This window comes from Podarcis pityusensis (assembly GCF_964106645.2).
Source record: "Podarcis pityusensis genome assembly, chromosome: 6".
Classification (NCBI taxonomy): Eukaryota; Metazoa; Chordata; class Lepidosauria; order Squamata; family Lacertidae; genus Podarcis; species Podarcis pityusensis.
The window spans coordinates 56,577,180-56,604,391 of NC_138030.1; the positions used below are offsets into that span (position 1 = coordinate 56,577,180).

Consider the following 27,212-nt stretch of genomic DNA (forward strand, 5'->3'; position numbering starts at 1 on the left):
AATGGATGTAGAAAGCAGATAGAAATTTTACTGTTCAAAATAAGGACAGTAGAATCCCAGAATAATCTTACACAAAGTTCTAGCCCAGGCTTTAAAGGGTATAAGATGAGATGCTTATAGGGGGAAGCAAGGCTGGCCCACAACATTTTACTGCCTGAGGTAAAATAGAAATCATGTAATGACCCTGCCATCACTCCCTCCACACTTACATTATGCTGCTCGCTTTCTAGGCACAGGTATGAGCACACACACCCTGGCGCTTTCCCCACAAAAGCCCGCTCTTTAATGCTAAATTGGAACAAATGACAATTCGGGTTTCCCAAAGTTAAGTGCTCAGATGCAGCACTTTGCAGCATGGACCTGTGCCTAGAAACAGCACAAAATATAGTATGGATGAGCCCTTGGTTTGCCCATATTGAGGTGTGGGCAAGAGGAAGCTTAAAAATGCTGCTTGGGTTCAAAAAGTTTGAGAAATGCTTTTAAAGCAAATGCCAACTGAGGGCATCTTTTTCATGCACTTAGTATGATTAAGTCAGGTGTGGGGAACTGGCTAAGGCTATACTATACCAAATGTTTCCCTGTTTTGATTTAAGGCAGTGATGGCCAAACTTGGCCCTCCAGCTGTTTTGGGACTATAGTTCCCATCATCCCTGACCATTGGTCCTGTTAGCTAGGGATGATGGGAGTTGTAGTCCCAAAACAGCTGGAGGGCCAAGTTTGTCCATCACTGATTTAAGGCCTCCTTGCCCTCCAAACTCACCATACACACTCTGTGTCTGTCTGTGTGTGTCTCTCTCTGTGTGTGTGTGTTTTCTGATACTGTTGCATGTGTGGTCCTGAGGTCATAGAGTTCAGAATAAACCTTAGATCTGAGTCATTTTGCATCAAGCAGCCAGTTTGCTTTAGACAAATATGCACTTCCCTCACACCAGCTTTTGGGAATAGCTTAATGGTCCAGAGGTGGATCCATTCCAGTTAAAGTAAGCCAAGATTCTGGGGGTGGGGAAGGTGGAGGGAGAGGAAACAATAAGACTTTAGTCTGAGCAAATGCTCATGTGAATTGGGAAAGGAAGACTGAGGAATTTTTGATGCCCAGCAAGGACCCAAAGGGGAGTGGTTTCCTGAAGACTTCTCACAGGTGTGTTAAGGTTACAAGAGGGGAAATTATTTGTAGTGCATGGTGTCTTTTAATGCATGCTGTTTCTGTGAAAGAAATTTCTTTCCCATTTAAATTTGCATGGTCTCTGGAAGTGCCGCTGTGACTGTGGCTCACAAATCATGTTACATTACAGAGAAAACGTAGCTCTCCCATGGAAAAAATGACAATGTGGAGATAGTGCTTGCTGTTGATTATGGTATCCCAAAGAAAAAGTGGCAAAAACAGGATAGGAGGGAAATGTCTCACTGAGGGGAATCCCAAGTTGCCTGAAGTCTCCTATAATAAAGACCTGTCAGTATACCGAAAACCTAAAGGAAAGGGATAGGAGGAATGAATGAATGACATCTATTCCCTTTTTAAAATTCAAAAACAAAGAGAAAATATTGTGACACCTTAAAAACTAGCAAGAATATTACTTTATTCAGGCAACCCAAGTTGGGTAGCCACCAAAATGTAGAATCCAGAATTTGTCAGGCAAAAATGTCAAACAGTTCAGGAGGCAGGACTGTCGAGAAAACACACACTCTTTGAAACCCTTTGCTCCGTCCACCTCATGTATAGATTTCTGCTCCCTCTCCTTTTCCTTGTTATTCCTACGAGTTGTGCTGATAAAAAGTGACGGGAAGTTTAATCTTTGTCCAAGCCACTGAATACATACAGCTATTAATTTCTCCCTCCTCTTCTGCCTCCTGCCCCCTCTTCCACTCTCTGCTCTTACATTTTCCCATATGGTGACTTTGGAAAATTCCTCTCTGCATAGGAAAGGACAGGAAATTCTCTTTGGGAGAGAGAGTTGCCTATTCCTCTCTCCCCCCCTCTCCCTTTCTAGTTCTGCTGATCACATCTGGAAAGGATCTGACTTGGGAAAGGGGGAAAGTGTTCGGCGCTTCGAGTGTGTAATTGACATGGCATGAGCAAGCGGAGCCTTTGGGGGGGCAACAACAGAAACGCTTTTCTCCAGACACTCATCACTACCAGCTAAACAGAGGTGAGTTTTTGTTTTCTGCACTTTTTACTCTCTGACAATAGCATGACAACTTGGAGGGCAGAGAACAGCTTCTTTGGTTTTTTGTTTTTGCCGTGGCTGCTTGAAAACTCATTATGCACACCTAAACATGCATAACCTGCTAATTGGAGGGTGTAACAGCACCTTACAGCAAGAGAGCCACAGGCACTGTGCATGTCTAATTGCTTTTTCTGGAAAACAACCCCTGAACCTTCCAAGCGCTGCTGGGCACAGAATTCACCACCGGTGCTGCAGATACAGGGCTTTGGGAGGCAGAGATGCTATTCTGGACCTCAAAACAAAACCAGTATGTTTTGGCTTCTTAAGCAGAAGAAACTTTATACATCTCGCTTGCTGTACTTTGCTGAGACAGGCGCAGGATTTGAGCCAAACTTTGGTGGACTCTCTTCAGAGACAAAACCAAAGTGAGACAACAAACCTAGGATAAGTTTATGTAACAACTTAAAGAGGAGGGGGGAAACCCATCTTAAGGCTTTCTTCAAACTGCAAAAGAAATCAGAATAGCTTGCCAGGTTTGTCAGTCTTGCCAGCAGATGTTTTTTTATCCCAAGTGTCTTTCTTTGGTACCGGAGTAGTGACTGCTACAAAAGCTCAAGACAGATTGATGTCAGTGGCATGGGTTCCTTCTAGCTTCATAGTGGTGTGGACCAGGCAAAACTCTGCCAAGAAGGAAAATTGAATAATCTTTGTATGACTTTATACTCCAATAAAGCACACCTGAGGTCAAATGAGATGCTCCCACTTTGAAGTGAGTGCAATTGCCATTAAATACTCATCTGACACATTCAGAAATTTACAAATTTGCTGCAGCATACACAGCATGTCAGGAAGATACGCAGTAGTGGGTGTTGCAGTCCCAGAAAAGGAAGTCATTTAAGGTTTGATGATAGAAACTGGATTGTGGACAATAAACAGCTTGGATCTGGTTCATGAAACTTAGCCAGAACAAAATCCTCCTCTTTGGGGATATTCTGCAGACAATGGTTTAACTATTTGCTCTGTCACATGCTTACTGAGTTGTTATGGGCAAAAGCCTCTGCCTCTCTCTCTCTCTCTCTCTCTCTCTCTCTCTCTGAAAATGGAGAAAACAATAAACAGGGAAGTAACATGCAATTGTTTTGGTGGCATAGAATCACAGAATTGGAAGGTATCCTGAGGGTCCTCTAGTCCAACCCCCTGCAATGCAGGAATCTCAATTAAAGCATATGTGACAGATGGCCGTCTGTTGCACATGGTTAGATAAAGTTACAAGCTGAGTTACAGTAAGCCATGAGAATCAGAAGGTTGTATGAAAGGACTTACAGAAGAGGTGGGTTTCAAGGAAGAATTGGAAGAGGCAGCACCACCCAGGTGTTGGAACTGGAGGAGCAAAGCTCGCAGGCAGCAGGGATATATTAGGAATGTCAGTGAAAAAGAAAGATAATGCAGTGGCAAGGGCAAGGAGTTTGTGCTGGATCTGGGAACAGACAGGATGTTAGTGTAATGATTTAAGGAGTTGGGGACACGTGGCCAGAGTAATGAGAGGTGAATGATTTTGGGAACGAAGTGCAGGATACAGGTGAAGGGACCAAGGTGAGGCAATGCAAGACCAAATATAAGAATGCAGTAGCCTAGTCAAGAAAGATGCAGATCAGAGTGATTGCAAGGGAACAGATAGGATGCAATGCTGCAACAGGTGATGCAAAACAACAAAAGCGGGTTTAGGGCAGCGTGACTGGTTCTGCCACACTGGGCTCTGAGCCTAGGGGTCGCTGCAGGGTGTTGCTATGATGTGGATTGAGCAGAACGGAAGGTGGGGGGGGGGGGTCCGAATTTTGGCCCTACACAGGGTATTGCTGAAATTTGGAAGACCAAAGTCTGTTGCTGCAACACGCCGTGTCTATGGCTTGAGTATGGAGAACAAAGGCAACAGGCCTGTTCAACAGGGTGGATGGCAACATTGTCAATTGATAAGGAAAGAATACAAGGAGAAGAGAAAATGGGAAGAAATGTGAGAATTTCAGTCTTGGACATACTGAGCTTCAAATGAGGAGGGTGTCACTTGTCAAATCCTAGTGCTGCAGCTATAAGAAAAGCTACAGCTGTCAACATTTCATCTTTTGCACAGCTTTTCTCTTTTCTTTCTGGTGACCCCACTTGGGAAAGGGAGAAAGCTAAGCATCTTCTTGTATTTGCAAATCGTCCTATGTCGACCTGTGACCTAGCACCAGGTTGGGGAATCTTTTCAGCCCAGCCTTGAGGTCCCCAACTCCTGACGGCATCTGCAAAGCTGAACTGAGAAGGGAGATCCAAGCAAAGCTTGAAGTCCTGCTTGGATCAGCTAGACTAGAGTTCCCATTCCAAAACTCCTAAACCCCAGAGTGTTGCCATGGTTTGGTAGCTCCTCAGGGGAAAGAATCCCAGTGGGGCTTGCATTTGGTGTCAAATTTCAAAAGCATTAAATACAAGCTCCACTTGCCAAGGGACAATCAGAAGTGCATTTTAAGATTTCTGACTGTTTATTTGCAGGTGCAGTTGTATGTTGTCATATATGGGGGGTGGGGTGGGCATGGCCAAATCAGAACCCACCGACCCCCCAGGCATGATGGGGCCAATGGGCTGGAGGTCCCTTACCAGTGACTTAGCAATTAAGCCACACTTCCAAGCATTTAATCTTCAGGGTCTGGTAGTAAATGAATTGTCAGATGTCCATATTCCTTTGTGCCATTGTAGAGGTTCAAGCCTACCTTTAAGAATAACTGCTATTAACTGATCCCCAACTCACTGATGTTTCCTTTATTTCAGTGGAAATGTACTTAAAGTTCGGATCCCTGTTCCCTGTGCTATGGCTCTTGGCACTTAGCTCCAGCAGGATTCAAGCTCGGAAGAATGCAGACAGCAATGAGTTCCCAGAAGATTCATCGGAACTAATCGACCCAGAACGTAATTCTTTGGCTCCAGATTGTCCTAAAAAATGCACTTGCAATCCAGAAGGAATTGTGGATTGTGGAGGGTTTTCACTGAAAGAATTTCCCATAGATGTACCAGAATTGACAAGCCACCTTTCCTTACAGGTATTGTAAAACTAAACATGGACTGCAAGCTGTTTGTAATGATGCTTGTACAATACAGGGTCTAAAGCAAAGGTATCAAGTCTGTCCAAAGGAAAAGGTATTATGAAAATATTGATTTGTGGCCTATTTGTGGAAGAGTGCAGTGTGAGCTAAGGCATTCTTAGCTTATTGTGCTAGTCATACAGGGTGCTTCCAGATAGCTTGTTTACTGCACATTCATCCTGGTTTGTTTGCAGGGAGACTAGATGACAGCTATTTAATGAACTTTCATTCTGACTTATTTGCAGGAGGTTAGATAATGTAGCATCAAAGCAAGTGTTATCACACATTTCCCAGTGTATTTCCCCATCACTTTTCTTTTCGCAAAAAGTCCAGTCTTTTGGGGAGACGGGGTTGCTGTGCAAGTCCTCCACTCAACTTAACATCATGTGAGTGTTGCTGTTGTCAGGCTGCAGGATTCAGTCTGGAAGTGCCCCCAGACACTGAGCTATATTATCAGTCAGGATGCAAAATTCTGCACAAACATACGTTGTAAAATTTAGTAACCTTCCACATCCACTATGGCCTGCATCCAAAGAACTGCACAACTTGTCTGCATGCTTAAGGAATGCTTGGGCTTACATAATAGCCACCCACAATCCTCTTTTTGAGCTGAAGGGGTTTTTTAAAGCAGTTTGAAATAGGATGTGGGTGTTTGCACTTCAAAAAGAAAATACTCTTTTTTTAAAAATCAGCTCGGCTTGCCCAAGTTCTTAGGTGCCTCTAAAGCAACTCTTTGATTCTGGCCCACATGATTTGCCTGGTTCTGTCTTGTGCTCTCTCTCTGTGTTTGCTGCAGCACAAGCAAAAGCTTGTGCTCCCAAGCAGCTGCATCAGCAGGACAGAAGGCTGAACAGTTCCATCCCACCAGCCCATTTTAGAGAGAAGCGATCCTGCCATTCAAATCCAGGTGAAGATTCTCGGAAGCGCCCTTTTGTTTCAGTGGGAATGTTCCCATGTGCCTCGAGGTCCTGATAAATCTTTTCACTTCTTTCAGAACAATCAGATAGAAGAAATCTTTCCAGAGGAGCTGGCACGTCTTTACAGGCTAGAAACACTCAACTTGCAAAATAATAGACTCACTTCCAAAGGTAAGCTGCAAAAATCCAGACTGGCCTCTTAACTCCTGATTCGCTGTCTTTCATTGGACTAGGAGGAATGTTGATGCTTACCAATGACTAACACTGCATATCACCCACTAGGAGGAGTGAAATGTAATTCGATACCCTCTTTCCTTGGCTTAAAGTAACTCTTGATAGTATTGTGAAGCCCTAATTTCCAGAACTTTGTAAGTTTGGTGCTATCCACATGCATGATATGTAAAAGAGCTATGTACATACAGATATACAGAGAGAAGAGGGAGGGAAAGACAGAATGAAGGCAAATACTTTTGTGTATACTCAGAACTCAGTTATAGCTGGGGAGGAACACAGGTGGCACTGTGGTGTAAACCACCAAGCCTCTAGGGCTTGCTGATTGTAAGGTCGGCAGTTCGAATCCTGGCAACGTAGTGAGCTCCCATTGCTCTGTCCCTGCTCCTGCCAACCTAGCAGTTTGAAAGCATACCAGCCCGAGAAGATAAATAGGTGCTGCTGCGGCAGGAAGGTAAACGGCATTTCAATGTGCTCTGACACTCATCACGGTGACCCGTTGCACCAGAAGCAGTTTAGTTATGCTGGCCACATGACCCGGAAAGCTGTCTGTGGACGAACGCCGGCTCCCTTGGCCTGAAAGTGGAGATGAGTGCCTCACCCCATAGTCAAATTTGACTGGACTTAACTGTCCAGGGGTCCTTTGCCTTTACCTCTACCTATAGCTGGGGATGAAGATTGAAGGGATGTGGGTCACATGGAAGAAGTGGGTTTTGAGGAGGGGTTTGAAGTGGGGAGAGAGAGAGAGCACGTGCAGGGACTGTGGAGTTGTTTAAGATAGGCAGAAGGCGGTTTGGGAACTTCTGGTAAGATCTCATTGAGACAAAATGAGGCAGTTACCTCAGGCAATGGGTGTGTGTGTGTGGATTTGCATTCCCAGCCTCCCTCCCCCTCACCCACTGGCCTTGCCAGACAGCTACTGTCTGCCCACACAGCTACTCACATTGCATATATGTAGTTCTGCAGAGCCATTCCCTGCTTTTCCCCTCTCTGCCACCACCATGGCCCCCACTTGCTCACCTCTTTCCCTCATTAACTGCTTTGCTGCTACTAATCTAGCAGTGGCAGCATTGGCCATACCTCTGCTCCCTCTCCTGTTTGTCTTACTCTGAGGAAGGGCCAGGGATTATTCAGAGAAGGTGTTCTGGGCAAGATGGAGAAATCTCTATCCAAAGTTCTGATGGTGCAGGAAATCTGGGCCCTTCAGAGTGAGGCTGAGGGGAGGAAGAGCCAGAGGCAATAGCATGGCCACTGGTGCCAGCTCATTAGTGGTGGCAAAACAATTAACAAGGAAGCCGGGAAAGGAGCAGAGAGGGATGCTGGTGGAACACTTTGTGTTGCCTTTGTCTCTGGATGATTTGTAGCAGATTGACATAATTTTCAGAGGTCACATCCACACTATAGCTTAACTCTAACCGCAACCCTTCCCAAATTATGCTGCTGCAATTAAGAAATCTTGAGGAGAATTCAGGTGTGTGCTTATGTGTGTTCAAGTCTGGGACTGAAAACCAATTAATAGTCCAAGCTTATGTTTGGAAGCACCTTGTTACTTCCTTCTATGTGAAGGAAGCAACATTCCAAAAATTCAGTTGGTGGAGAAACTTCAGTTCTACGCTCTCAGTAAAAGGAAGGCCTTTTACTGGAGACCACATTTAAGAGAATAGGAGACCTTTGGTTGTCTGAGGGCAGGCATGGCCAGATAGCATGGGCTTCATGTATATGTCGGTCTTTAGAGATCCATTAGAAATGCTTCACTGCAAAAAAAGAAAAGAAAAAAAAGAAAATAGTACCCTGATTATGGACACAAGTACAAATGTTAACCTACACCAGCCTACTCTGCAGACCCTTAAAGGCTAAATCTAATCCACGTCTTTTTTAACGACTTGTTTTTATTTTGGGATGCAAGCATGCTCACAGCATGCAAGCATGTCAAAGAGGGCTTTGGGCTTATATTTGGGGCAGGGGTGGGGGGAGCTGCATAGGAAGCTACATTTGAAACTGAGGGGACTTTCAAAAGCAAATTGTAATCTGGAATGACCTGCTGCTCAAAACACGAAAGAAATTCTCACTGGAAATGATGAAACCTTTGGGTGTGGCTAAAGTAGCTCTTTGGGTTCCAACTTACGTAAAGATAAAAATTAAATATGAATCTGATATTTCTAGTCATTTTTTAAAGGGGAAGAATGATGATCATAGATTAAAATCCTTTAGTTGCTCATTGGCGACTCCTGAGGGGTACTAATTGTCAAAATATTCCTATTATTTGAAGGACTTCCAGAAGAAGTGTTTGACCAGCTGGAGAACTTGAATTACCTGTATCTTGCCAATAATCAGGTAAGCAAATGTGGTCTTACAAGAGCTGCTGTTGGTTATGTGTGTATGGAGTGGGGACCAGGAGCCCTTTTCAGCCAAGGGCCACATTACCTCATGGGGAACCGTGGTGGGAGCATTAGATATTTCTTTTGCACTTATACTGTATTCACAGGGTTTTACACCCACCCACCCACCGCCATCTCCACCCAGGCAAATAAGAAGAGCGATGACATTTCAAGGACACAATCTGGGCAGGCAAGAGCACACAAGGAGAGGGTGGAGCAAAATCAATGAGGGGTATGGCATGGAGTCTGGACAGAGAGGCCCAGAGGGTCACATCTGGCCCCTGAACTGGAGGTTCCCCACCCTTGGTTGAGATAAACACTTCACCTAGTTTCTTCGTTCAGTATTGCTTGAGGAATTTATTCTTTGCATGAACTGACTGATCCCAGAGAGACAAATGTGTGAATCAGGACAGAGTTATCTATGTCACAATGCAATTCTTGGCTTGAAAAACATATAAAACTTATGAAATGTCCATTTCAGAACAAAATACATTTGGAAATGAATATTTTGTGAGAAAATATGTTGAAAAATACTTATTTAAATTCACATGTTTTAAAGTTAGAAATGTATATGAATTCAGAAACAAGACAGAACAGACTTATGAAAAAGCACCTGTGAAACGGACATGAGTTGAAAGAGACCGAATCATCCCTTTCTTCGTAACTAAAGAATAGTTTGACAGTGGCTTGCTTTTCAACTGTATTCTTTTGGCTTAGAGTGTTACAACTTTAAAGATGCAGTAGGGACCGTGACGTGCTACAGACAGACAGCAGTAAAACAGTTTCATGGTGTTCCATAGCTGTGGCCATTGAAACTTCCATTTTCCACAGCACCGACTGTATTGGTGTAGCAGTAGCTGATCATTGACAATCTTAGTGGTCATCATATCAAAGGAAACTGCATTGACTCCACCAACTCTTTCAAATGAGTTTACCCTGTTGTGGGTTAGGTGCAGTATCAAACTGCTTCTCCAGTAACATCATGTCCTCTCCTCCCATTTACAGCAATTTTCCATGTAACAGTTTTGGCAGTGAACAGCTGCAAAAAAAAGAACACGAGCCAGGCTGTGACTAATATTCCAGAACGTTTCTGTCCAATCCACACACACCCCCACCCAGCTCTATGTGATAAAATGGCCATTAACCTCCCTGTTCCTGCTGCAGAAGAAAATTGTATCTGAACAATAGAAGCAAAACTTTGAAGATGGTATACACATGCAAACATAGCTTGGTGGCTTTACATATTCAGAACCATGGTGAAAATACTGAGAACTGGGAGACTGAAGTAAACAGTGCAGTATAGTCAAGGCCCACACTTAGCATGAGGGCAAGGATATGCTGGAGAAAGGGTGCTTTCACGAGAATCATGTACTGTTATGTGCTTGGCAACTTTGACTAGAAGACCACATATAAGGCATGACAATAATATATATACCTATGCCAAATGGAAATAAAAATCTCTGTAGAAGAAAATCAAAAATTCATCCGAGAAAATGTAACTTCTGAAACAGTATTAGAAGTGGGACCTGCAACAAAATGTTGCAGCGTGGAGTGTTTCTGGTTGGGATGCCAGGCAGCCTGCCATGCCCTTCTCCTGGATTCCATTTTTGTCCCAAAATGTCAACCAGCATTCTATGAAAACTGAGCATATTCAGTCTTCATTGGACTCTTTGGGGAGAATCACCCTCACCTCAGTGGTCCCCCGCCCCCCTTTGAAATTGCTTTTGTACTTCTGTAAACCTTGGAGCTTCACTGAGCCTGTTGATACATTTTTTTGGGTAGTACCATTTTGGCTATGAAAGCAAAGCATTAAAAGTTACATAAGCTGAATGTAAAAAAATAATAGTGGGAATACTGTATTGTACACATATTTGCAATTTGAAACTCCAGAATTTAATTTCCCAACTCATTTTTAATTTATTTATTTTTAAAGAGACAAATTCTTGGGTCTTTCCTGTTGATAATATATGTTAAAACTTAAAGCAATTCAGATCCAGTTCCCCAGCCTTGTGTTATTGGCAATGTTATTAAGTAATCACCTTGTCAAATGCAGTATGGTACTAAAATCTTAAAACTAACAGGATTCATAAGTAGGAATTTTGAAAATAAACCACATTAGAAGAGCACACATTTAAATTTTCCGCAAGCAAATTTGTATTAAAAGCATATTCTCTCTGAATAATTTTATTTCTTTCACAATGTTTTTCCTCTGTTCTGTACAATGCTCAGCTTCCAACAGACACTAAATAAATATTGAATAATATATTCATAGTTTGTCCATTACAATCCAACATGCCTGCAGACAAGGTTACAGCTCACAAAGTAAACCCGTGTCTTTCAAAGATAGCGTGAGAAGAAGTCCCCTTCAGAAATTTGATGAAAACTCAGAGGGGGAGCCTGTCATATACTCTTGTTTTCTCATGAGATTTTTCCAGGAAAGGTCACTGAACTATTTCTTGAAAGGATTATAAACGTAGCATAACATTTATTTACTCTCTGAATCCACTATTTCCCCCCAATATTAACAAAACAAAATATGTCTCAGTACAAACAAAACTCTTTCCAGGGATGCTGAAACAAAAAAATTAACTGTTTCCTACAGTGTTTACTTATATTTGTGAGGAAGACAGAAATCCTCACTGCTGTGAGGGAGCTCCACTTTTCGGAGCTTGACCTTGTTAGGTTTCCTCATTGAAACAAATAGCCTGATAATCTTTTGTTGCAAAACTGGCAATGGTGGCGGTTTGAAGCCTTGTGTCTCAGACCACAATATCCTCTTCTGGCACCATATTTTGTTTTCCAGCTCACGGCGGCTCCGAAATGCCTCCCGAGGACCTTGATCAGTGCTGATTTTGCAGCCAATAATCTCACTAAGATTTATGAGCTCACATTCGGACAGAAGCCAAACCTGAGGTAAACAGAGGGGTTAAGAGGCAACTGTAAGAGGAAGAATGTCACACTGCTTCTGTGGCAGATGGGGGAAGCAATTGTTTAGTAAAAACCACTTGCGGCCTACAAATTGTAGCCGGAGGAAGAGAATTGTTTATCTTTGAAGCATAGCTGTCAAGTGTCCCTTATTTGAAGGGAAAGTCCCTTCTTCCAGTGCCGTGTCCCGCTGCTGTCCCTTATTGATGGATGTCCCTTAAATGTCCCTTAAATGATGTCCCTTAAATTTCAAAGGAAGCAGCTCCTCTCCCTCCCTCCCTCCCTCCCTGCCGGCCAGGGAGGAGGGAGGCTTCAGCTGTGTTGCTTGGCTGTGTTGTTCACCCAATAAGAAGTCTAAGAACGACTGGGGGTGGAGCTTGCATGCCTTGTGCTGATCAAATCGGCTGTGATCACTGGGGACTCGCCTTTGCTCAGCGCTTCCCAGCAGAGAGGTGATGGTGGTTTTCCTTGAGGCTTGAGGCTTCGTTTGGCTGCTGGCTGGGCTTTCTGCCTTTGGCTCAGAGGGGCTCAGAAGTTGAAAATACCTGTGCTGAGTGCTCGGATCGGAATCGGATGGATACATCATCGACAGCCCACTCACCCTTGCCGGCGAAAAGCTCTGCTGGAGCGGGGGCACAGGGTGGGGGAAAAGGAAAGGAGATCTTGTGGGAGGGGGGGAGGCTGTGTGTGTGTGGCTAGTTAATGCAAGCTGAGGGGTTTTTTGAATGTTGGACGCCATTTTGTTGCACGTGCTGCTGCAAGCTTTGCAGTGCAAAGCCAGGTCGGGGAGCCATCTTAAGGTGAGGCTGCATAGGCCTTGTGGTGCATGTGGTTCAGATTCTATTCAGTTGAACCTCTGGTTACAAAGTTGGTTGGACAGTGTTCTCGAAGCTACCAGCATGAGTTTGACCAGACTGCAGGAGGACAGGAAGACTGGAGTGCAGCTGAGGCTGCAGGTCCCTTATTTTGGCTGCTGGTCCCTTATTTTCAAATCTGTAAGTTGACAGCTATGCTTTGAAGACAAATTAATTCTGGTGGCTTCTGTTGGATGTCGTTTGCATGCAAATAGCAATTGTGCTGGAAAGTGTCTCAGAGTACTGTAACAGAAATTCAGCTCATTGGTTTTGTGGTCGGTTTGTTCAGGAGTAGAGGTTCCCAACATCACGCCGCAAAGATTTGCTAGTGAATACTTCATAAACAAGAATAAGGAAGACTACATAGATCAGGTATGCGGCCCAGCATTTGTTGGACTGTAGCACACATCATGCCTGATCATTGGCCAAGCTGGCTGAGGCTGATGGGTACAACAACATTTGGAGGACCACATTTTCTCTATCTAGTAAAGAACTCTGATACAGAATTCTCCTCCACAATTTATAGTTGAGGTTACCTTCAGTTTAGGGAGTTTGGTTTTGGGGGGTAAAGCTTTCTATTGGGACTGCAGCAGGAATAAAAAAACTAGGTGAGTATCAGAGCTTCAGTTTTATGTAGTCTTTAAGGTTCAGGATCTGAAGGAATAAAACTAGTGGATCATAATGAAAAGCAATGAGTGGCTCCTTAGGAGGCCTCAGGGCTCTCAGTACTCCAGCAACCAGGGTGGGCTAGTAGCCCCGCATCCAAAAGGATGGCAATGGGTAGCAGTCATCAGCCTGTATTTAAGGCAAGGGCAGGCAACATGACCTGGGGGCTCAGCCCAGCCCCCCAGGTTTCCCATCTGCATCCTCACAATTGATCCCAAGGCTCAACAAGGTGAGGAAGAGCTCCTGATCAACAGTTTTTAGAGGTCATTTTCAGAAAACTTTATGAAACAAACCAAGTAGCTGTATCTGCACTCATTCCCAACTTAGTCTATTTCCATTTCTGGTAGGTCAGTGTACCTTCACAACAATAAACTGGAAGATGCTGGGTTACCAGAAAGCATGTTCAATGGTTCTGATAATGTGGAGGTCTTGATCATGTCCAGCAATTTCTTAAAATACGTTCCAAAGAATTTACCATCAGCACTGTATAAACTACATCTAAAGGTAAGATGGCAATTCTATTACAGTAGTTATTCTCCTTGGGGATGGGACTGTGTTTCTTTACATGGCAGGAACTCACACTTTGTACCGGTAAATCTGATTCCTTTGAAATCACCCCATGTCTATCTGTCTATCATGTTTGTGGGTTGTGCTCTCTGCCCAAGAGTATCTGAGGTATTCTATGGCTATGAGTGCTTATGTCCAGCTTAGGCTTGTTTGCCAGCTACAGCCATTCCTGGACTGGCATAGCCTGGCCTCAGCTGTGCACAATCTAGTGACCTGCTTTGATACTTTATGCACTTTACATGGGGCTACCCTTGAAGGCTGTCTAGAGGCTGCAGCTAGTAGCTGTCAGCTAGCGTAGAATGCAGTTGCTATGCTGGAAAGTGGGGTACTTCAATGGGTCCATGTGACACAGGTCCTGAAAGCACTGTACTGGCCAAATTCAAGGTGTCAGTACTAGCATATAAATCATCATCATCATCATCAACTTCCACAAATTGCTTGGGACCCAAGTAGCTAAAATAGCACCTTTCCCAATACCAAACACCTCAGACCCTACAACTGGCAGAGAAGGCCTTGCTGATAGTACCACCACTAGAGGCTGCCCAGTTGGCGTTGACCTGTAACAGGGCCTTTTCAGTGGTGGTTCCCCAGTTGTGGAATGCCCTCCCTAGTGAGGTGCATCTGTCTCCATCGTTATTAATTTTCAGAAGGAATTTGAAAACATTTCTATTTATCCAGGAATTTGTTAGCTGCAGAAAACTGTTTTTGGCAACTCTAACATCACTGTACCACCTCAGAGATGTCCACCTTGTACTTTGAGGACTATGATGTTAGGATGAACAAATTCATGGTCTACTTCCTGTGTTTCTTATGGCAGAACAACAAATTGGAGAAGATTCCTAAAGGAGCTTTTAGTGAGCTTTCAGGACTTCGAGAGCTGTATTTGCAGAACAACAAACTGACAAATGAGGGCATGGACAATGAAACCTTTTGGTGAGCCTGTTGATTTTCTTTAGTGGATGTCAGCCACATGTTGCCTTACAGCTATTCTACTTTGATAATAATTTGTCAACACATTAAGAACAATAACAACGCATCCAATAAGCTCCTATAAGCTGTGTTTTTTGTGATATTATGAAGTACCTCTTCTTTCTTTGCTGCCCATGGCATCCATTTTGTGCTGGCATGCACAACATTTTTATCAATATATGAGCATTGACACTTTTTTTTTTTATACCCAAAACAGGGCTGCATATGAGAATAACTTTTCCTCTATTTTTGTTAAACACTGTGATTGAATTGACTCAGAAATCGATTAAGTTATCTCTGAAAATAACTGTTCATTTTCTGAGCCAATGCAGAGCTTGGAAAATAATCCCACACTCTATGCTTCCAAGCACCCAGAATCAAACTCTGATTTTATTTTCTAGTTTAGAGTTGAGGATTAAACCACACTTTCCTGACTGGGATATAAAGGGAAACTATGGCTTAATGAGTATGAAGGTCTTTAATTAGATTATATGAGTAGTTAGAGGAGGGAGCATAAATGTTTTTGCAGAACACTTAAGTTCAAATCATAAGCTACTAAGTTGTTGCTGTTGTTTAGTTGTTTAGTCGTGTCCGACTCTTCGTGACCCCATGGACCAGAGCACGCCAGGCACTCCTGTCTTCCACTGCCTCCCGCAGTTTGGTCAGACTCATGTTTGTAGCTTTGAGAACACTGTCCAACCATCTCGTTCTCTGTCGTCCCCTTCTCCTTGTGCCCTCCATCTTTCTCAACATCAGGGTCTTTTCCAGGGAGTCTTCTCTTCTCATGAGGTGGCCAAAGTATTGGAGCCTCAGCTTTACGATCTGTCCTTCCAGTGAGCACTCAGGGCTGATTTCCTTAAGAATGGATAGGTTTGATCTTCTTGCAGTCCATGGGACTCTCAAGAGTCTCCTCCAGCACCATTAGGTTAGGCTATAAAGTGGAGGTGGGTCTAGTTTTATCATTAAATGGAACATGTGGAAGATATGAGCAAAACTCACCTCCCACCCTTGCCTCCCCCTCTCCTTGTTCTAGCTGCTTGAAGATTTTTTTCATAGCTGTCTCACTTCCAGTATTGGAACAGTAATGGGTGTGACAAATTTAAGCAGCGATGTAAGGTAGGATCCTTGGTGTGACAATGATTTGCAAGCTCAGTGGGTAGGAAATATAGAGCAAGAGGCTCAACAGATTCATACAAAGGGTAGGGATCATGTTTGTACCCCAGTTCAGGAGTAGCCAAAGTGATATTCTCCAGATGTTGTTGGATTACAACTCCCATCATTCCCGATTGTTGGCCATGCTATCTGGGGCTGATGGAACCCAACAATCGGCTAATCTTGCTTCTGATATTGTTAGACACCATCTTACATCAACCCCAGCAGCTTGCCTAAAACTAAAAGGTCAAGGATGATGAGAGATGGAGCCCAGCAACAGCTGGAAGGGCACAAGTTTCTCACCCCACTTTATAGATTTCCATTCATTTTTTTAAAAAAATGTTTAACTAAGAACATTCATTTCACCCCTTTTTCTTCCAAGGAAACTTTCAAGCCTTGAGTACCTGGATTTGTCCAGCAATAACCTTTCCCAGATCCCAAGTGGCTTACCTCGAAACATCGTCCTTCTCCACCTAGAGAAGAATGCAATTAAGTCAATAGGCAGGGATGTCTTGACCCAGATCAAGAACCTGGAATACCTTCTGCTTCACAATAACAAGTTGAAGGCCTGGGGAATCCACCCTCAGGCTTTCCATGGCCTGAAGAAGTTACACACAGTCCACTTGTACAACAACCAGCTGGAAAAGATCCCCAGTGGGCTGCCCAGACGGGTTAAAACTCTTATGATTCTTCACAACCAGATATCAGAAATTAACAGAAATGATTTTGCTACCACTTATTTTATGGAGGAGCTAAACCTTAGTTACAATAAGATCACCAGCTCACAGATTCATCGAGAGGCTTTCCGTAAGCTGAGGCTACTGAAATCTTTGGATCTTTCAGGCAATAATCTCAATACCATGCCTTACGGCTTCCCGAAGAACCTGCTAAGCCTGAAACTGAAAGTGAACGATATCAGCTCTATTCCCAGGCGCACGTTATCTGGGATGTCAAAGCTGCAGGAGCTGTATTTGAGCAACAACAAATTGAAAGTCGGTTCAATATACAGTGGGTCGTGGCAGGATCTCACCAGTCTCAAGGTACAAGCATATCACTGATATTGTGTGACTATTTCATTTAGACATAAACACAGGAAAAAGTCAATACATCAGCAAAGAAATCCAACTTCCATAATTGAAATAGATTTTTCAAAGAGAAAAAATTATGCAAGTATACTTACTATGAAAAGAAAAGGAAGTAGAATGTTGTGTTATTTCACCACAGAATCTGGAAGCTTGGGGAAGATCTAAGGGCAGTACATAAAGGCAAGGGGGGGGGGGCATAGGTGTGTTGAGATGCAAAAAAATGGGTAGCAAGAATTATAAAGAGACAAACAGTTGGTGTTGTACAATAGCATTTCAAAGAGAGATTTTCAAGGCCTCCAGTTTGTTTTATGAGACTAGCAATTATATGATTAACAGTACATGCAAATGAGTTTTCAAGTGTAATAATTTAAATTTGAAATTGGTTTGAGGTAATGGACTTCATTTGCAGAAGTACACAGTTTTCAGCTAGGATTGTGAATCTCTGGATCAGAGTGAACACTGTGTAAAACTCAAGGAGATGGAAGCAGGGAACTGGGAAATATTTATCTCCTCTGATCTGAAGATTGGTCCAAATGGGCTAGTTACAGATGTAACAAATTCTACCAGGATGGCATAGTATTGGTGCAGAAAAGCTGTATGTTTTGGAAGTTGGTTTTCAGATGGGATGTTGGAGAATTCCATCAAAAACAGAAACAAGAGTGGAAATCCCCACAGTTTGCATGTTCATTAGAGGTTAGGAACAGAAATCACGTAAGTGAATATGAGCAGTGTTCAGTGTCATTGGGTTTTTCTGTACACAAATGTTAGGTACATAATTACATTATTTGCTGTATTGTGTTTGTCATTTACCTTCCAATGAAATGCATTTAAATTAATTATGTAATTAATTTCCTTAGTTTCGGCCACAGCAGATAGTGAGACTAATAATAACATAGATTTTAGTGAAAGCTGAACTGTAGTGCAAAGGAAACAGTGCTGACTGCAATGAACCCAGGATGGAACGGAAGTCACTGCCTCCTTACATCTCTACTTTTCACTCAGATGACAAGCCTGTAGAGCTGTTTCCAGATATGAAAAGAAGAAAAATATTAGAAGTTTTCTCAGGAAAAGGTGTCTTCAGAGATATTTAAGCTCAGCTCTAGAACCTACTGGTTTCCTGAGACAGGATGGTCAATGGAAGACTCCAGCATCTGCACAGATTTCTTATGTTGCTCTTCCATAAAGATCTATTGAGAAGGTCCTGCTGGCATAAAATTTAGAGAACCAGGATTATATGAAAATACATTCTTGGTGGCTGCTTCACAGCCATTAAACTCTCCTGGAGACCCTCCAGATTCTGAACCTGAGCTTTTTTGGGGAAGTATTGCAAACCCTTGTCACTAAGTATAGCTTTCTGTAACTTTGGTTAAAATGGTGAAGAGGAGGGCATATGTTAAAATGGCTCACACACTAGGCTCTATAGTTCATTAAAACACACACACACACACACACACACACACACACACAAAAAAAAACTTTGTGGTCTTGCAATCTATATAAAATAGTTAGTGGTTATTGAAGGTGCAGATTATTACACTGCCCCACCCCCGCCAGATGAGACAGGTGAGAAACAGTAAGTTAATGAATATGGGTTTAGGCGTCAACCATAGATTTTATTGTTATTTATTTTGCCTTTTAAACAACTCTGCTTTTCTTGGCTCCAGTTGGGACCAAAAAGCAAAAGTGCCCAAGTGGCAAATTTAGCCAGAAACAGGCTGAACTAGTTTTTCATAGAAAGATGTTTTTGCGTGATTTCCAGCTCTGTTTCTCCAAAGCCAAATATATTGAGTAATCTTTGTGTGAGAGCTTGAACTTCTGGCTCCTTCTCCAATCTGCTGATTCCAGTCTGGAATGTTCTTCAGAAAGGCAGAATCCTTTAATTATATAAATTTAATATTTAGCTCATTTTCTTTTGAGTAAGGCCCTGTAGGAATTGGGGGGAATAGGAGCACTGCCTTTTGCAGAGCTTTGCTTTGCCTATACCCATAGGATTTTTTTTGGGGGGGGGAATTGTTTGTTTAATAAATTTGTGAGAAGACAGACAATGACACCGTTTAAAGAATGACGCTTGTTTAAGCCCCCAAAGGTCTGCTCACTCAACACTTTCCCAGATTGAGGGTGGATTTTTCATGATCACAATCATTTAACATCACCAGTCCTGAAAAAAAATTGGCCTGGGAGGAATTCAGTGTTGCTTTATGTGTAAATCATTATGTCAGCGCAAACATTTCAGCTTGCTAGGTGGAATTATCTCCCCATGTATATATATATATACATATATACATAAATACAGGACTGTGGGTGGTGCTGTGGGTTAAACCACAGAGCCTAGGACTTGCTGATCAGAAGGTCGGTGGTTCGAATCCCCATGACGGGGTGAGCTCCCATTGCTCGGTCCCTGCTCCTGCCAACTTAGCAGTTCAGAAGCACATCAAAGTGCAAGTAGATAAAAAGGTACCGCTCTGGGGGGAAGGTAAACGGTGTTTCCGTGCGCTGCTCTGGTTCACCAGAAGTGGCTTAGTCCTGCTGGCCACATGACCCGGAAGCTGTACGCCGGCTCCCTCGGCCAATAAAGCGAGATGAGCGCTGCAACCCCAGTCGGCCACGACTGGACCTAATGGTCAGGGGTCCCTTTACCTTTACCTATATACAGAAATACACACACACATTGGATATTCATTTAATTCCTGATGTTCATCGTAAATTTTATATTAACTTGAACCTTGCATAGCCTATGATGTAAGTTAATTGGAGTTGAATTACCATACGATCAATGTTAATGTTGGCTAATGGCTAACTTCATCACCTCAACAGTCAATCAATGAGGCAGAAGTTAAAGTGAATACACATTTCAGCTGTACCCACTTAGCAGACAGTTAAGATCAAACTTTGACGGTGGTGGTAGCTGACTAAAAATATAAGAAAAGATGTAATCATGTTAACAATAGTCTAAAAATAAAAATAAATCTGATATTGAGACAATCTGCAGGAAGTCACTGAAAGCAAGACCACTTCATAAAGATACCAAGTAAGCAAACTCTGGGCTGGCTGAGTCCTCAACCCACTTGTAGCAAATTTCTCCACCATCCCTACACCTCACAGAGCTGCAATTCCCCCCCCCCCACCTTAGCAAACTACAGTTCCCAGGATTCTTTAGGGGAAGTCATGGACTTTAAATGTATGGTGTATACGCAGACTTAGACTTACTTGCAAGGAAACAAGTGTTTCCTTCTATAATAACATTTGTTTCTCTGTAAAAATGCTTCATTCAAGTATGTGAATTGTGCTCTTCATGAACTACCTCACTGGCCCAGGCTGGAGAGGTTACTGTGAGACAGCTCACTCAGGAGCTTAGTACAGTGGTACCTTGGGTTAAGAACCTAGTTCGTTCTGGAGGTCCGTTCTTAACCTGAAGCACCACTTTAGCTAATGGGGCCTCCCACTGCCGCCATGCTGCCACTGCACAATTTTTGTTCTCATCCTGAAGCAAAGTTCTTAACCCAAGGTACTATTTCTGGGTTAGCGGAGTCTGTAACCTGAAGCGTCTGTAACCTGAGGTACCACTGTATCTGTGTTTGGAGAATATTCAAGTTTTTGCCTGGGGAAAAGCTCTCAAAGTCCACAGTAGGAGCAAACAAGCTTCAAATGCATAGCTTGAAGTCACAAGTCACAAGGCCATTCTCTTCCCTGGGCCCTACTCATGTGTCCAGAATTCTGAGAATTCTCAGAATTCTGAGCATCAAATGCCAAACACTGTTGTGCGCGCTGCAGATTCAACAGCAGCTGCAGCTGTTACTGTTCAGCTGGCCAGGCTGTCAGAACAAAGCTACAGGAAATGGGCCAAGAGGAAGAAAGCTGATGCAGAGGCAATCAAGGAGGGAAGCTGGGACTACTGCTCACTTGTTGCTATGGCCACATTTCAATACAAATGTCCAACATTAGGTGGGCCAAAAGGAAGGGTAATTGACTAGGACAAGAGACAGGGACCTGAAAGAATGGTTTACAAGGCACAGGAGAACATGTAATACAGTGGTACCTCGGGTTACACACGCTTCAGGTTACATATGCTTCAGGTTACAGACTTCGCTAACCCAGAAATATTACCCTGGGTTAAGAACTTTGCTTCAGGATGAGAACAGAAATTGTGCTCCTGTGGCACGGCAGCAGCAGAAGGCTCCATTAGCTAAAGTGGTGCTTCAGGTTAAGAACAGTTTCAGGTTAAGAACAGATCTCCGGAACGAATTAAGTACTTAACCCGAGGTACCACTGTAATCCAAAGGACCAGAGAAGGTGAAAGCAAGGGCCAAAGGAAATAAAGCTGGGCAAAAGACAGCTGGGTAAGGGAAAGATGCTACATATTCAGCTACAGGGCACTGATGTGGCCACATTAATGAACTTGCTTCCAACCATTTTGTGGGCATCTCACCAGGCGCATGTAATGAAATTAGGCTGCAATCCTAGTATACTTCCCTGGGAATAGGGGAGAAATCCATTTCAGTTCACACTTAAAGGTGACCTTACCTAATTTGTGCTTTCCAAAACAATACACACAATGCTTGTTTTGCATGGGGGTTACCGGTATGTTCCGGACCCTGTACGTGTTAGCAGGACCTGCATAAAGAGTTCAGCCAGTTGTACCCTCGCTTACACAAATTTCAAGTGCCTAGGTACTCATCATTTTTGTACAGTATAATCAATCTAGCCCATTTCAAAGCAAACTGATTTCCATTAATTACTTCCAACTAATGTTGTGCTGTCTGTTTTTCCTTTCAGATATTAGACATAGCTGGCAATCAGCTGACTTCTATTCCCTCTGATTTGCCAGAATCTCTAGAGTATCTGTACCTCCAGAACAACAAGATTACCACAGTGCCAGAGAATGCCTTTGAATCCACACCCAACATAAAGGGAATTTATCTCAGGTTTGTAGTCCAGAAGAAAGGTTCTCCTGCCTGACCGAGATGCATCCAGTCAAGGGCAAACCTGAGAAAACTCTTCTTTGGAACACCTAAAGTGTTTAGACAGGCCTGGTGGGATTTGTTGCATGTTAAATTGAACAACGGCCTACCACCCACTCAGTGCTGTATCTAAAATTATCATTAAGAGTCTCCTCTGTTTTATAAGCGGTTGGTTATGTGGCATGAGGAGATGCAATTCAAGAAGTCTAAAGCCTCTTGGTCATGCAGAACCTAGCTGTGTGATTGTTGAATTCTGGCCATAGCCCTTTGCAGGTAACCAGAGTACAAATGACCAACGATCCAAACATTCAGATTACTTTTGCCAATCCAGATGTGAACATAAGGAGAGTTCTACTGGATCAGACCAAAATTCGATCTAGCCCAGCATCGTGCTTTCAGAAGTGGCCAACTAGATGCCTATGGGAAGCCTATAAGCAGAACACGAGCATGATAGCATTCTCCGAATCACGTTCTGCAGCAACTGGTATCCAGATGCATTCCGAATCATGACTAGTCAACCAAGTTGGGAGCCATCACTAAATTTTGTGAAAGTGAGTTCCATCATTTAGCTATGCAGTATGTGAGGAAATACTTCATTTTGTCTGTCTAGGAGACTAGATGGATTGTCTCTAGCAGGGCTGTCCAGAAGGTAGATCAGAATCTACTGGTCAGTCTTCGGGTTAATAACAGTTTGATTATGATGGAACAACCTCCCCCCTCACTCCTCCTGCATGTGTTCTCCTGGTGGTTCTCCTGACGTCCCCACAGCTGATTGAGGGGACTTGGGGGGGTGAGGAGAATTGTACAAACAGGAGCACTTGCACTGGCTCCTGCTAGTGGGACTACTTAGTTGAATCCAGCCCCTGGAGAGAGCCCTGGGGTTAAGTTCCAACACCAGAAACACTCTTCTTTTATCTTCAAGGTTTAACAAGATTGCATTCAATGCAGTAAAAGAAAGCACATTCCAGAGGCTGAAACATCTACAGGTATTGGACATAGAAGGAAACTTTGAATTCAGCGACCCTTTGAAGAATAGGGACCATTCGGAGGAGGAAATGGAAGAGGAGGAGGAGGAGGAAGAACAGGAGGTCGAAGAATAATGAAGATAAACTTTGATTGAACCAAGTGTATCACATGGTAGAAAATTACTTCCAATGCTTTTCTAGTTATACTGTCTCTTTATACAACCTGTTTTTCTACGGCACCCCCAGCCTGTACACAAAATAATATTTGTGACCCAATTCTGTTAGTGGTTGGGTTGACAGATAAATATATATGAAGGTGCATGAATGTGTGCTGGTACAATGTCAGAAGAGGATACATCACCAGGTGACCAAGTGTTGCATAGGGATAGCAATATGTGCCCCAACAGTAATGCCTAATCCCTTGTGGCTTTTTGGAATGGCACAGTTAACTCACACATGGTGCTTGTATGTTTGCTGTAGTTACATCAGTTTTCATTCCTGATCCTGTAGCTCAGATGTACTTTCAGTTCATAACCACTGTGGGATAGCATTATTCCTATATGAGTATGTCCCGGGAGCATAGAAAACAGCCTCTCTGTGGCTATCTCTATGCACTGGCCATACTTGCAATGGCTCATAAAGAGGTATTTCTGTGGCTGCTGTGCAGCATTAAATGTAAGAAGCTGTTGTCTCCTGAATCAGATGAACCTTTGGTCCATTTAGCTCAGTGCTGTCTACACTGATTGGCAGCAGCTCTCCAGTGTTTTTGAAAGGAGTTTCGCTGGCATCTAGCTGGAGATGTCAGGAATTAAGCCTGAGCCTTTGGGCACGCAAATGCTCTACCACTGAGCTATAGCCCTTTCCCAGTTTTTAACACTTCTTTTTTCCAAAGGCCTGTAAAAGCCTGAGTCTGGGGATTATTTGGAAGACTTGTTTTATTCAAGCTTTTATTTTATTTTTTGTTTTTAATGAGATTCTTAAGTCCTTTGCTTCTGATTTCCTTGTTACTAACCACCCTGGATAACTAGATAAAGGTAAAGGTAAAGGTAAAGGGACCCCTGACCATTAGGTCCTGTCGTGGCCGACTCTGGGGTTGCGGCGTTCATCTTGCTTTATTGGCCGAGGGAGCTGGGGTACAGCTTCCAGGTCATGTGGCCAGCAGGACTAAGCTGCTTCTGGTGAACCAGAGCAGCACACGGAAACGCCGTTTACCTTCCTTGCACTGGTGTGCTTTCGAACTGCTAGGTTGGCAGGAGCAGGGACCGAGCAACTGGGAATTCGAACCGCCGACCTTCTGATTGGCAAGCCCTAGGCTCTGTGGTTTAACCCACAGCGCCACCCGCGTCCCGGATAACTGGATAGAGCAGGCTTTATAAAATCTAAACGAATACATTTCTGCCTTGAGTTCCCATTCTTTGCTTAAGTTCTTGACTGCATTTTGAAAGGTAGCTGCCAGCATTATGAACTGGGATAAAAATAAATGAATAATAAGCTGGGATGAACATGCAACAAATACATGATAAAAATTTTGATTCTCATGTTTTTCAGGAACTCCTTCAGCAAAGCGGCATGCATCCCTGTGTTTATGTATCTATATATATCTGTATCTCCATAGATATACAGAGAGCACTTAGCAAACAGTGCAATGAATTTCATGCAGGCGGTTGGCTCATGTGATGGTGCTTGGCCAGGCCAGCTGAAGAGAGTCTGCTCATGTTGGGGGGAGACCTCCAAGTGCCACCCCACGTCTTATACTTCATCTTGTCCAAGTACTTTCTGGATCATCAGGGATTCTGGGGGAATTTTCAAAAGCTGGCTTTTGTTCCCCTTCTTTCACTTCTCTCACAGTTTTCCTATGCAAATGAAAGCGAAACTCTTTAAAGCAAGTTCCCTCAAACAGTGTTTCTGTGTCACTGCATTTCAATGAACCACTGTGCTCAGTGATGGGAGAAGGGAGAGCATCCCTTGTGGTTTTGTTTTGTAGAACAACCTGAAGCATCTCAGAACCATCAGATGGCAATAAGACTGACTTACCACACTGGACATTTCTGTCCCCTTTTTTGGTTCAGTTCAGTATGTATATTTGGATTAAGAAAGAAATCCTATTACGGCTGGATCCCATATATAATTTATCCCCATTCCCAAAGCCTGCAATATGCATCCACCTTTATGAAGGTTTAAAATATCAAATTATTATGTTTTGTGAAAATTAAAATATATTTTTGCCTTTGAGAGATTTGTCGAAGTTCCTTTGTGTGTGTGGGTGCGGGGCGGTTGCTAATATCCCTTGGACAAAGGAAATCATATGGACATATAAAGGTAGTCCCTCTAACCAACTTTATTGGTCTTCAGTTAGTGGGTCGGGACCTACCACTGGATTACAGTCTGACCTAAGGTGGGTCACAACAACACTGTACAAATATAGGATAAAGAGAAGTGGATCCTCAAGTATGTTTTTGGAATGTACCTCTCCCTACTTTTTCTTTAAGAAATATTGTCTTTGATGCCTCTTCTCATTTGGGTTCTCAGCTTCCACACATGGGCACACACTGAAACACAGTGTTTGTTGACAAATCATGTCTTATGTTAGCTTGTTCAGGCTGTCTTAACAAATGGGTAGATCCACACCTTCCATGCAGAGCACATTCAAAGCCCATGACTTGCCCCATAGAATCCTGGGAACTGTAATTTCCCCTTCACCAGGCAACAGTTCCCAGCAGCCTTAAGAGAACTACAGGATCCTTTAGGGAAAGTCATGTGGTTTAAATGTGTGTTGAATGTGCATGTGACTATAACTGTGGAAATCTGATTTTACAGTGGAGAGTTGTTTCTTTTTACCGCTCACAACCTTATTTGAAGTTCCTGTGCACAATTTCTTAAATATATATATTGGTGTCTCCCCTCCTTTCTTCCCAAACACAGTTTAGCTTTTTACATCTCTTGACTAGTGGATAAGCAGCACTGTTTCTGCTGGGGCTTAGCAAAGAGCTTGGAACAAGAGGAGCATTTGAAATCCAGAAAGAGAAGTTTCTAACTGTAGACCAGCAGGGAAAACACCTGATAAAAATCTGTGCCAACCAACCTTGCCAATAAATCTTGACTTTAGGATGGCCAGCTACTTCCTTTCCAACCTGGGCCTCTCCCAATGATCATGTTATTGCACAATGCAAATGCAGCTGTTACTCAATTGACCAAAGGATATGGGGCAGGAGAGGGGGGCGTTTCTGTTGTAGGGACGTCTCATGTTTCTTAACCCTTTAACTGTAATATTTTCTTTAGGAAATGTAATATCTGCTTGCAACTACAGAGCTACTTGCAATCTGAAGGGCAGGGTAGAATGTGGGTGCCAAGTGTCATTTTGATGAGTTTCAGTGATACCACCAGTGCACTATTTCAAAATTTTGATGCACATGGTCACAGATTATGCGAATTGTAGCCCAAAACATCTGGAGGACAGCATGTTAGCTGCTCCTGTGCTATATTTCAGCTCAGTATTCCCGCTGCTTTTTCCTTAAATTCACCAAAAAGTTCACTATGTGTGTAAGTGTGTGTGTTTGTTTAGACTTTGGGCTCCAGACAACCTCTTTATTCAGCATTCAACCTGATTTGCTTGCACAATGCTTATGTGGTGGTTAGACTCTATCTAGTCTTTATTGAGAACTGATTTTGATTTGTTTCGCAGGACAGTTATTCATCCAGCGTCCATCCAGATCTGCAGGGTGTGTTCACATCTCTCTGTTAATCATTAGTTTATCTCACACATTTCACCTTCACTTGCATTTTTTTTAAAGCAAATTTGCTGAGCTAGGACAAGAGTGCTTTAATTATGCCAGCCTAAAAGTTTGACATGCACTTGAATTCTTCCTGCAAAGTACCAACATCCTAGAGACACCCATACATAGTGATAGACCTCTATGTACATCTTGTTTCTTCTCTGTGTGTCACATAGGGACCGATGTAGCCTAGATATCTTTAGCAGCCACAAAGAATACTCCACAACTTGATCCCAAAGTCCCTTAAGTTAAGCCCAGAGAAGCTGAGCTGTGGTAGTCCTAAAGCTAAGGGCCTCATTTGTAATCCCCTTTGCCAAAGGCAGCACACTTCCAGCCCTGACCATCTGCTGACAATACAGCACTGCTGCTATTAGTAGAAGAGAAATCTGTATAACAATGGATGTAAACAACCCTTTTAGCCAGATGGGTTTTTTTGTCTAATCTATATTTAGATGCTCAATAATATCGTGACACCAGTGGACAAATTTATT

At 43.1% G+C, this 27,212-nt stretch overlaps 1 protein-coding gene across 4 annotated transcripts; it reads left to right on the plus strand.

Annotated features, from left to right (window-relative positions):
- Positions 1-993: 993 nt before the first annotated feature.
- On the plus strand, positions 994-25,180 carry PODN (podocan). Of its 4 annotated transcripts, none has more exons than XM_081010439.1 (12): positions 996-1,138; positions 1,989-2,147; positions 4,971-5,239; positions 6,276-6,369; positions 8,699-8,763; positions 11,611-11,720; positions 13,600-13,756; positions 14,637-14,752; positions 16,323-16,980; positions 21,799-21,947; positions 22,906-23,120; positions 24,497-25,180. In XM_081010439.1, exons 3-11 carry the CDS (start codon positions 4,976-4,978, stop codon positions 23,081-23,083), a joined length of 1,791 nt encoding a protein of 596 aa, XP_080866565.1. In that variant the 5' UTR covers positions 996-1,138; positions 1,989-2,147; positions 4,971-4,975; the 3' UTR covers positions 23,084-23,120; positions 24,497-25,180. The 4 variants fall into 4 exon arrangements, with proteins under 4 accessions (XP_080866568.1, XP_080866565.1, XP_080866566.1 ...); XM_081010440.1 differs by having other exon boundaries at positions 1,057-1,138; positions 1,920-2,147; XM_081010441.1 differs by lacking the exon at positions 1,989-2,147 and having other exon boundaries at positions 1,058-1,138.
- The last annotated feature ends 2,032 nt before the right edge of the window (positions 25,181-27,212 follow it).